Source organism: Cotesia glomerata, linkage group LG1 (genome assembly GCF_020080835.1).
Source record: "Cotesia glomerata isolate CgM1 linkage group LG1, MPM_Cglom_v2.3, whole genome shotgun sequence".
Classification (NCBI taxonomy): Eukaryota; Metazoa; Arthropoda; class Insecta; order Hymenoptera; family Braconidae; genus Cotesia; species Cotesia glomerata.
Genome location: NC_058158.1, coordinates 4,521,772 through 4,534,816, shown reverse-complemented (window position 1 = coordinate 4,534,816; position 13,045 = coordinate 4,521,772). Strand labels below are relative to the sequence as shown.

The 13,045-nt window shown below is 27.6% G+C and overlaps 1 protein-coding gene across 3 annotated transcripts in view; it reads left to right on the top strand.

Moving 5' to 3' along the window:
* LOC123263207 (opioid-binding protein/cell adhesion molecule homolog) overlaps window positions 1–13,045 on the top strand; it is a 100,353-nt gene that overhangs the window by 74,554 nt on the left and 12,754 nt on the right. For all 3 annotated transcript variants that reach the window (XM_044725802.1, XM_044725793.1, XM_044725786.1), the window contains exons 3-4: window positions 8,524–8,731; window positions 8,840–8,998. In XM_044725802.1, the coding sequence (XP_044581737.1) occupies window positions 8,524–8,731; window positions 8,840–8,998 (367 nt within the window). The remainder of the gene's footprint in view (window positions 1–8,523; window positions 8,732–8,839; window positions 8,999–13,045) is intronic.

Sequence of the window (13,045 nt, the reverse complement as noted above, 5' to 3'; positions counted from 1 at the left end):
GGTACTCCGACGAGACCCTCAGATAAGACAACATGTGATAAGGTTTCAACACCCTTCCCTACTTTATAAAAATTAAATTATTTGATAAAAAATATTGTTTTTTTTTTACTGACCATTGTAAAATTTAGCGTAAAGGTTTTAGAATAAATGTTTCCTTTTAATGTTAATTATTAGTTTCAGAAAGCAATAAATTGGATCTATTTACTTTTTAACGGTGGATTAAATTTTGATTAAACCGATACTGAATTATTAAATTCAGCGATTCATTACTTGTACTCGTAAGTAAACGTAAGATTTATTAGACTCGTTACACGGAAATTGAAAACATTTGTTTTTGTCCATTCGAGATAAATTCAGCTCATTTAATATTTTATCTCATGCCCAACATACTGTGGATAATAAAACATATTATTCATTTTTATCGTATTTATTTTGTCGTCATTTATGTCGAACTCAGCCTTTGAATATTTTAGTTTTATATAAAGCAGAAAATAATTTACAAACGAACTGAAGCTCTGAAAGAAAAGCATGGGATATTGAAGAAAAAAATGTTATTCACTATCGACCAACTATGTTTTAAATTTATAATTTTCCTTTCTGCTGTACTCAACATGAAAGGACAAAGACTCTTATTATATGATACAATACCAATAATATATAATAATAATAACAATAATTACTGTTGAGGTTCTTTACTTCAGTCGTTATAAAATAATTAATGGAATAATTTATCAGCAAGTGTAGTAAAAAAAAAAGTTGAATTTTTATTCAAAGCGATTAAGCTTAAAGTATATAAACCTTTGAAGCAATTTTACCCGAACACGATAACGTCTGATCGTACATTCAAATGTGAATATTATAGGAAGGGCAAACGGTACTCTCTACTCTGTGAGTAAACGATTACGACCATTCAGCCGAAGAAACGATCTAGTTCTCTTACTCTCACGGAAAATGCTGCAGAGTAAAATTCTCTTTAGAATATTTTACTGCTAAATCCTTGAGATATTTTTTAGAACGGAAAATTCAGTAATGTCTATAACCCTTTACCGACACTTACTGCAGTTAAAAGAATTAAATAAGTTATTTTTAAAAATAAGTTCACAATATTTCACGGAGCTAAAAACTTTTTTCATTAATAAAGGACAATAAATCGCAATTTCAAAATATTATTTTTTTTAAAATGATCACGTTTTAAAATTTTTAACAAAAATTCAATAATTTATTGACTACACAAAATTTTTAAAAATTCTCAATCATCTAATGATTTTTTTATGAAATATTTAAACTTTTTTTACGAGAAAATTAATTACAAACATGTCAAAAACAATTACATAAAATAGTTTAACCTCGAATGAAACTTCTGACAAGCATTCAATTTATTAAATTCACTTCAGTTTGAATAAACAGAATATTCATTTACAGTATGAAAATATATTTATTTTATAAAATATCTACATTATGCGAGATAGAGTAAAACATTTATTTGTGAGCTTTAATTCGTTTCAAACGTGATATATAAATATATCAGACGTACTTTTACTAAGCGTAAAACCTTCACAGAAGTTACTCGGTTAGAGTCAGTTTCCACATTATAGATATAACATAATGTATAGATATATTTGTAGATATCTAGCGTTGTGGGTAGGTTCTTTTCACAAGAGAAAACCAGGGTTTATACAATCGTAAGCCAAAGTTCGAAATTAAGCTGCCAACTCTCGTCGTACTTTTCGAGTCCTCTTTCCTTTTTTTTTTTATTTTTTCCTTCTGACTTTGCGTCGGTGTTTAACATCAGTTTTGACACACACCGAAAAACCAGGTCATATAGTATTATTTTAATTCAACAATAGACTAGATTTCATTTTGTTGATAAAAAAATTGGTTTTACGTCACCGCAATTTAATTTACATCAAAATGTGGACACGTTGGTTTTTATTTTAAATAAATTTAACTCCAACAGCTAATTTCATTCCATCGCAGTAAAATATTAAGTCATACATTAGTTCATCAATTTTACAAGACCAAATAAATGTTGAGTTTTCAATTTAGTTGCGTTTTTTATAATTAACACGTTCTTTAACATAAAATATCTTTTCCGTAAAAAATTACAGGCATTAAATTCTCTACTTACTTTTTAACGTGTTGTTTTTATTTTTAATACCGCAGTTTTGTGTATTTTATTTTTATATTCACTTCTACTGAAATAGAAAAAAAAACATTGGGAAAATGATCCCCAAGAGCTCAGCACGGTTGACTTGGTGTGAATATACACCGGTAAATGTTCACGGTGTGAAATATCGTACCATTACACATTACAATATTTAAAGACCTATTAATATCTTATTTTCGCGCACAATCGTTAATTCTACTGAATTAATCTAATTTCGTGTTTTAATACTAAAGAGAAATATTTAATTTAGAAATAATTAATAATGTTACTAATAACAGTAGCTACGTTCGTTTAATTAGTAATAGTTGTTATTGAAGCAGTTATCAATCAAAATTGTCAATTATCGTGATAATAATTTCAATTTCTACTATTATAGTTCTTAAATCAGGAACATTTTCTTTATCACCTATTTTTTTCAGTCAAAAAAACTATTTTAGTTAATAGAGAAAAAATTAATTCAAAAATAAAAAAAAATACTATATACTTACTCTAATGTTAAAAATTTTTTATGCAAATTAAAATTCTTAAAGCACATAAAAATTCTATGCTCGACTTCAAGCGCATTGATTCTTTTTAAAACTTCAAAACTTTATATGTAAATTTCAAAATTTACTTCCAACTTTTTAATATTTAAATTAAAAAGCTAAAAATTTAGGAATCATTAATTTTCACACGGTAATTATAATAAATGGTTGAATTATCCATTCATCGAAAAAGTATTTGAGTATTGTAAATGATTTTTCAATCGCTCTATTATCATTTGATTATTAAATTAATTGTAGGGACACGAATACTTGATAACGCTCGATGATAATTATTTGTCAACTATCATATTAACATATCATACTTGCTGTCTCGATAATTATTTCTCTTGCTCCCTTAAATTATAATAATTATCCTCTTGAAAGCGCCGGACCTTTAATTAATATCACTTAGGGGAACTATTCAGCCGAAATAAAAGAAGTCACGTGTACACTCCGCAATTTAATAATCATAATTTATTATTACACTATAACCGTAGTCATTAAAATATTAATGAAAAATAATTGAAATTAATGTCTATGTTGGTTTTCAACAAAGAGTTAAAAACTTGCAAGTTAAAAATTCACATCAAAATAATACTCTAGAACTTTGTTTATTTTTTTAAGCGGTTTAATATGCAGCAACTATACTTATAAATATTAAAAAATTACTTAATGTTTTTTTTTTTAATAGATAAATAAATTCACAAATCATTAACGCACCTTTGGAAAAATAATTGGTTGAATATTTCAAAATTTTTTTTATTTTTCATTCAGTTATTAGTGAGTTGATTAACTTCTAAATATACAGAGCTTTGTACTTAGTTGTCTAGAATTTTAATAATTGAGTGTTGATCAGGCAGTGTGTTTCTCCGGTGCAAATTGCATTGGATACAAAAACTAACCTTAAAGACTCTTGGGAAGGAGTGACTGTGTTAACTCAGTCCAACTAATTTACAGAGCAAAGAGTTTCCTTAAGCATAATATGAAAACACAAATACACAAATGGGTATTTATTTATCTTTTCGCTACGGAATATAATCATTAAGCTGTCGGTGTCAAGTATTAGAAATTTCTAGCTTAAGCTCCGTGAAATTTCAAAGTAAAATTTAATTTGCTGAAAAAATTATTCTTGTTTGAAACATTTCTATAATATTAAACGGAAGTAATTAATTGATTTTTACTCACTCACATTCATAACAGTACTATACATTAAGTACCAATAAATCATATAATGGAAAATAGATCAAAAACAAAGCTAATGGTACAAATACACAGAAGTATTAATATGTTGTTAATTATTTATAATTATATTTATTACATAATAATTCGAGCTTTCATTGATTCCATAGTTGTAAAAGTAGATATTAATCCTTAATACCCGCCCCATTATTTGATTGATAATGTACGGAAAGAAAATTCTGGAAATTTTTATAATGATACAGGAAAAAATTTTATTAAATTAGGGAATAACAGTTTCCATAATTTTCTTTTTGTGTAGTTTACCAATTAGTCCGCTAGAGAATGCACTAAATATCTGAAAAAAATAAAAAACGTACGTATAAAAAAGTTATTTGTACATCAATGAGTTACAGAATTTAATTATAATAAATAAATGTTTAATTCAACAAAACAAAAATTGCTCAATGTATTGATCATAACTCTTCGTACTGTTCACCTACAGATTGAATAGCTTATGGTATATTATATAATAAAAAATTGACAGTCAACAACCAATAATCAATAAAAAGTCATTGACACTCCGGATATCGAGGAACCTCGAACGAATTTTCGCTATTATGAAATAGTAACAATATTATTATTTTATTTTATTTTATTGTTACAAGCTTTTGATCGTCAATTGAATTTTCAGCTGCTTGCCAGTGCGACACGGTGACGCAACTCGATAAAATTCGTATTATTACTCGGTGTAACAAAATGAAAGTATCGGAAATCCAGAGTACAGAGTTATGATATCCGGGGGAATTGCTTTGGATTATATAGAACTGCATGTATACTTTTTTTCAAATTTCCGCTTTTATAGCATCTGTATAAAGTAACAAAATAATATTAACAGTAATAATGTCTGCAACATCAGCTTTATACATATATATTACGGCTATCAACAAAATACGTTTTCATTTTTCTTTTTTATTTACTTATCTTTTCCTTTACTCTCTCTCTCTCCCTCATTTTAACTTTTTTTTGTTTCAAGAAAAATATGAGTATGAGCTGAAAAGAATAATGGGCTACATAATTTCAAGAGTGTAAAAAAAGGGTATATATGTATGTTTTTTATAACGCCGGTAATACTACGTAGTGTATAACACATTATGACACTGTACTTTAGTACTCGGTTTTATTTATCATTTATTATTTATTGCGACACAATACTTTATACCTATACCGTATAGTTGAAAATTATATATGAATGACTTATTTTAAATAGATAATAAAATAATTCAATTTTTCCGCGTGACAAAAAATTATATCGTTATTTATTCCATTAGAGTTAATTTTGTAAAATATATTGTTCGCTTTCTAATGTTCGTTCATATAATCAGCACTTATTTGCTTGAACGTTTTGTAAACATCTGGCTTCATTAAAACTACAATCCCCTTTTACTGAATATATATTTGTTCATAAGGCTCTTATAAGCTTTTTGAATGTTGAAATAGTTTATTCCGACCACAGATAATTAACTTCATTAATTAACAGATTGAACGTTATAATTTTAATCTATGATCTTTTGAGGCTCGTTAGTAGACTATAACTCAAATGTATTTTAAAGGATTACAAAGCTATTAATTTTTAAAATACTCGAAGATAAAGTTTTATAATGCTCCAAAGATATTGAAAAATTAATCCTTGCTAATAGGCAAGCTCTATTCCCGAAAATAAACATAAAAAATTCCTGAAAAAGTTTTTGAATTTTTAATAAAAATATAAGTGCATCAATTACTATAGTATTTTTATTTTTGACGTTGAATTTTTCATGAAATAAAAATCTCCGAGACTGATGAAAATAATTAGCACTTAGCATGGAAATTTGGTCAATAATGGCTAATTAAAATTGTAGTACATCACAAAAGTAATCCATTATTAACAACCCGTAAGTATAACCTCAACATTTTTCTTTGTTAATTCCTAGAAAGGTATTTTTTCTTCGTTTTGGACTTCTTGTCATTGATACTGATTTTTTTTTAATTTTCAAACTAAGTACTTTATTAAAAATGGCCTTCCCTTTACTATGACAGCTACTAGCTACCACCCCTTTATTGCCGTGTTTACACTACACAATACACACCCGAAAGGACAACGCTTTCAATATTAAAAAATAATATTTCTTTACTGCAGTATGATATTTTAGCTTATCCCACAATGAAATACCCCATAAAAAAATTGTTCTGATATGGTCTGGTCTGCTCGTTTATGACTATATTAAGTTATTTCATGCCAGACCGCATATGGAAATTTTATAATACACTGAGAAAAAAAAAATACTTTTACTCAATTAACAATTTCTTGATTCAAAAAATTCGATGACGATCAAATATTCTATTATTATTAATTATTAATTTCTGAAGAGAAGAGCATCAATATTTTTTTTTGAATAATAGAATAAACAAGAGAGTAGCTTAATTTAAATTAAGTAAAAATTGTTTCAATCAATTTAACAAGTTCTTGAGCTAAGAATATATATTCTTGAAAATTTTCAAGAACATGAATTCTTGTATCAAGAAAATTTTCTTAATAAAAGTATTTTTTTTTCTCAGTGCACGGAGAGAAATGGATGGCGTGTTAAGCAATTAAACTCTTGTGTTACCATCAAAACTACACTGATGGGAGGATTTGTTTTTATTTAATAAGCTTTATTAACTATTAATAAATGATTTCTTAACATCATAGGATTTAATAAATATTTATTAAAAGTTAATTAATTATTTATTAAATACGATTTATTAAATGTTAATAAATATTTGTTAACAGTTAACGAATATTTATTAACAGTTAATAAATATTTATTAATGGTTAATGAATATTTGTTAACTGTTAAGAAATATTTATTTAAAATAAAAAGCAAAAATAGCAATTTTCTTTTGACACTTTTTATCATTCTATAGCTGAAATACATGATAATAATTCATTCAATTCACTAAATAAATTAATGATTTTAATATTTAAAAATATAAAAGATAATTATGAGCTGTGATAGAATTTGGTATTTTATAATAAACGTTAATATAATGTAATATAATTAATGCAAATAATTTATAAAGATGATTTTTGTTTATAAACAATCTTCATATCATATGACATTGCAAGCGAACCAAATTTACTCAAAAAAATATTTATCAACTGTTAATAAATATTTGTTAACTATTAACTAATAATAAATACTTATTAACTATTCATAAATGTACTTTCTTCCCAAATAAATATTTATTGAATGTTAAAAAATATTCATTAAAATTTAATAAATTAAATAATTATATTCAAATAAATTAAATTATTAATAGCTATTAAGTTAATAAATCCTTCTATCAGTGTATATAAGGTAAAACACCCAGTAATTGACACTGGCCTAATTATTGACGCTTGCAATTTTATTTTTATTAAAGAAAACAAATCGACTCTAATAAATTAATAAATGTAATTTTTGAATTATAAATTTTAAGATTATTGGTTTATTGAGAACATTTTATTTTTTTAATTAGAATAAATTTTTTTTTAAATAATCTCTTTCATATTTTTAATAAGACAGACATATATTCTTGTAATTTTTTAATTGATTGTTGTTATTTTTCTTCAGTAAAACCAATTCATATCAGAGTAAGAATAAAAAAAAAAAAAAACAATCATGTCATGAAATAATATCATTTTTCATTTACATAATATATTTCGGACATAACCTACGTCTATAATTAAATAAACATTGTTGTTACTCCAATGGTGTTGTAGCTAATATCACAATAAAGGATAGGTCTACCTGCCAAAAGAATTGTACATACGGCAAGCCAGTATGGGCCTGACGGCCATACTAGCATTGCGGCATCCACGATAACTATCGCCAATGTTACCATTCCCGCAATGGTCGAATCATCTATGTATACAATTTAATAATGGACAAAAATCTTCGATACCATACTGTATGGCGTTCTCACCCATACTGGTATAGTAGTATCTACCATCCATTTCTCTCCGTGTGTACATGGAAATATCAGATAATTTTTTTATGGGATTTCACTTATGTAGTTATCACTGTTTCCTCTAGATAACGAATATCGACATTTTAACTAATTCAGTTGCGTACATTAGGTGCATAATACAGATTATTAGCTGCTATTTTACTGAAACTCAAACCTAATATGTATCCATTAAATAATACAATGGCTAGGTACTCAAAGGAAATTAAATATAAATTTAGTTGCAACGATAATATTATAGCAGTAACCACTGAACACAATGTCATCTTCAGCATTATTTCAATATATTATACAATATGTTATACCACAGAGTACATCAACGCGTGAAGATTTTGAGCGAATATTTTTACTGTTGATTTAAAAGTATATTTATCACAAATCATACATATTGATGAAAATACAAGAGACTTCAAGTTATAATTTTAACTTTACCGAATAATTATAGCTTGAATTCAGTGACAGACTGTAATGCAATTCAATCATCCCATTGCTAATTAACGTCAAAAATTACGATAATGATACCTTTGGATATGATAAACGATTGAGATGTAATAAGTGTTATTTCCGATACTGAAATTTCCACTTACTGTTAGTCGAGTGAATTAAAGCTTATTGTATAATTTGCAGGTGGCGTGGCTTCAAGTAAATACACAGACAATACTAACGATTGCCATTCACGTTATCACCAAGAACCACAGAATCGCAGTCACACATAGTGATCATAGGATATGGTACTTGCACATACGAGACGTTCGTGAAAGCGATCAAGGTGATTACATGTGTCAAATAAATACCGATCCAATGATTAGCCAAGTTGGCCAACTCAAAGTTGTAGGTATGTCTATTCGAAGTTCTATACATTTATTAGTCTACTTTGCTTCAACGTTTATCTGTAGAAAATTATAATAAAAATAATAATAATAAATTTATTTTTAATAATCAGTGCCTCCGGATATTCTGGACTATCCAACAAGCACAGATATGGTTGTAAGAGAGGGCAGTAACGTAACATTACGTTGTGCCGCTTCCGGATCACCGCAACCAAATATCACATGGAAACGAGAATCCGGCGAGGCTATTGCTTTAGGGGTGAATGACGAAGGTAATTAAACACATTATGTATTTATTATTCACTATTATATTAATTGCATGTTTTATTCACGAATATTACGATTCACATTTGCTATTAATGATCTATTTTAAACAAAGTAGTATTTATAATAACATAAATATTTATACAATTGAGTTTGGAATTATAAAGGCTTAAATACGATCATGTTGTTGACGGATGATAATCATTAAAATTTTTAAAATAATTAATTAAAAGTATTTGAATTAATAACAATAATAATTTAGTTGAAAGTTTTTTATAATTTCCTTTCATAAGATTTCATATAATTTTTTTAATTAATTATAAATATTTCAATTTCTTCAATTTTACACTCAAGGTAATTATGCCGAATACGATAGATACTTAATATAAAAAATCTAATATATATTTAAAATTACCAAAAGCTCTTTACTAATTGGAAATTTAAGTTTTATTTCATTACTATAGTTATTATTATTATTATCATTACTATAGTTTTAACAACGATTGCTTATTGAGGTTGGCAATATACCAATTTCTATTATTTAACGATCCCAAAGTTATCAAAATAACTTTGGTTCCCGACTGTTAGTAAAGTCAAAGATTACAACTAAGAGAATCTCAGTCAGCAAAAGTAACATCAGCAAAGCAGTAACAGGAAGTCCACTTAGCGAGTAGCGAGATAAGCTTTAACAAGAATCGCGAATTTACCGAAGCACGAATTGATTCGCCGTGCTTATCACCAACACCGGCTTAAGCTAAAAGCTAAAAACTAAAAACTGAAAAGTTAGCGAAACTTCAACCAATCGACCCGGCGTATCAGCGTAAGACGTTCGAGCCTTTTAATATTATCAAATTATCAAATTCACTCAATCGAGGTAAGAGTCTATATTATTATACATTATATAGCAGTCATCTAGAGCAACTCAGCAACTTGTTGCTTAAGAGCTACTCTGGAGTCATTGAAGCCTAGGGTAATTGTCCCTCTTCATTCTCATCTACGTTCAACAAAAGGGGCTTCTGTGTCGCTTTAGCTTCTATTCTGCTCCTAGTTGAACTTTGCTTCAAAGAATCACGAGACTCTCGTTCGGCAGTATGTGCCCTTTACGTCAGTACTTAAACTAAGCCTTGCTCCTAATTGACTAAATCTTATTAAGAGCTTATTATTGTATTTTTTAAAAATGATAAAAAATTTTGGGAACGTTTGAATTAATTGGATGCGTAAAAATAATGTGACATTGAATGATGTCCCGTATGTAATATCCCGGATAATAAATGTGGTCATACCCAAACGAGTGGGAAATGAAAATAAAATTATGGTGCGGTCGTATTTGATGGTAAGCCACATATATCACGTCTCCTCAAAGAGACAGATAGACAGACAGACAGATAGACTAAAAGGGAAACTATCACGCGACAAATTAATGATAAACTACATTTTGCAACTCAGAAAGTCTGCATCTAGCAAGTCGTGACTGGCGACTATCGTGATCTAGAGAATTCAACTGACAATAAATAACCACAATGGTAATGATAATGATAATGATAATTATGATGAAAGCGTGGTATGATTCGAATAAAACTCAAAAGAATAGTAGCGTGCTACCGTTAAATATAATAACAAACTATTAATTTATGTCGGAGGAATTTGCTCTATCGATAAATATGAAAGTGAGAAGCTGTTAGTTAGCTTGGTAGTGTATATTTCATAGGGAGTTTTTGTGTTAAAGAGGTGACGACAAAGGTGCGAATCAATCAGCAGCAGGGTCTCTGAACGCAGTTACAAAGCTTCATGGTAGTTAAACACGCTATCGCGATACACACACTCAACTCAATTATCGTGTTGCGGGGCTATGAGTTGCCATCAGATAACCCAACAGAGATCACTCTCCATGTATATGTGATTCATTTTACCGATTAAATTCTCACGCAACTTCTTTGCGCGGTAGAAAAAAAAACTATCCTTCTTTATCATTTAATTAAATAATCCCCTAATGCTTGATAATTAATTTATTAGGTTAGTGTGGTTATTTCTTATCGAAAGATTCTTTTTTTTTTTCTGAAAGAATAATAAGTTTACTTTAATAAATTTCTTGTAGTGATTTAGTTTTTTTATTAGATAAACTTTAGTATTTTAATTACTAGCAGACTCGGAAATACTATATTTGTATGTCTGCTCAAAGTTAGTGCTTAGATTAAATAGTTTTTATACTAGTGCTACAACAGTCACCGAGAAGTTGAGAGGTAATGTGAATAGAGTACAATAGGCACAAAAAAAACATGGTCTTTGTTAAATGTCTCACTGTACTCGGGATGTCAACAGTTTGCTATTGAATATTTATCATTTTAATGGGGTTAGTTTATATCAAGATTTGAAATTAAATTAGATAATACACTGTAAAAAAACCGGGGTAAGTCCAAAGCGGTGTAGGTATTAAAATTTGCGGTGTTAAATTCCAACACCGAAAGCGGTGTTAAAATAACACCGCTGCCGGTGTAAATATTTTTTTCCGGTGTTAAAGCGATGTTAAAATATTTTTTGATGTTGAAGATATTTTACTCTGTGAATACTTTTATTCACTAAATTACTACTATTGGGCAGTATATTCATTAATTTATAAAACTATTAATTATTAAAATGGTAGGTGTAAAATTAAATAATTTTTAAACAAAGTCTGTATTACATAGGTAACAATTTAAATAACTACAAACCGAAATTAAAATTTGTTCTAGATGATACTCATAGACTTTTTATATTTTTTTATGTCATACATTTTTTTCTTCACTTTTATAGGCACAATTTTGTTTATTTCAGTAAAAATCATAAAAATTACACCGGCCCACAAAAAAAGAGTGGTCTGTACTTTTGACCGGACCTACCTATCTTTATGTATTTTGACGTGCTGAATCCGAATCTGAAGTCAGTTTTGCCCGCATACCCTCAAAATTATGAGTAAAATGCAAAAAACCCAAAAAAAAAAAGGCAAAAAATTGCGAAAAACTGCAGTCATCGTTCTCTTCATTCTACTTATACTTCATTTTTTATAGATTTTAAAATTTTATGAATATTTCAATTCTAAGATCATATTTCATCCAATAAAATGCACCTGAGTCATTAACAATCGTGATTAATAGATTTTTTCTCATATTTAAAACTGCAATTTTCTCGATTTTTTTTTATTTTTTGAGATTTTTTTTTTAATTTTAAAACGTCAATAGGACAAGAAAACTTTAGATTCAAATTCAGTGGAGCAAAGTACATAAAAATCATACTCAATCTGAATTCAAAAAATTTTTTTCATCTCGATAATTTCGATTTTTCATGATTTCTTGCCTTTTTTTCGGTTTTTTACTATTTTTTCAAATTTTGACGGATCAAGGGGCTACTTAACGTTTAAATTTAGATTCAGTGAATTGACGTACATGAAAATCATACTTGATCTGGGTTCACAAAAATTTATTCATCGCTGTGACTGCAGTTTTTCGCAATTCTTTGCTTTTTATAGGTTTTTTTTTTTTGCATTTTACTCATAATTTTGAGGGTGTACGGGCAAAACTGACTTCAGATTCGGATTTAGTCCGTCAAAATACATAAAGATCAGTCTGGTTAAAAGTACAGACCACTTTTTTTTGTGGGCCAGTGTAATGAATACTACTTTAATATATTTTCTATTTATTTTTTTAATTTAAAAACTCAATTTTATTATGTTTTATAGATTTTATAATCTTGATATTTTGAATAGAATGGTTACTCCTCTTTTACACTGGTATTACTCCGTTTTACACCAATTTAACACCGGTATTTTAACAACGGAAAAGTTACGCCGGTGTTATTTTATTTTAACACCGCTCTTTTTACAGTGTACGTATTTATTTGATAAATATTATAAAAACATTTTAAAGTTATACAAAAAATTAATGAAGAAAATTATTTGAATAAAAAATTATAAAAAGAAATTTATTGAAAATATTTTGATATTCTTTTAACAAAAACATTTGTTTGTAAATTGAATGACAACTATAATTTTTAGACTAACAAATAAGTTTAAAATTAATTTG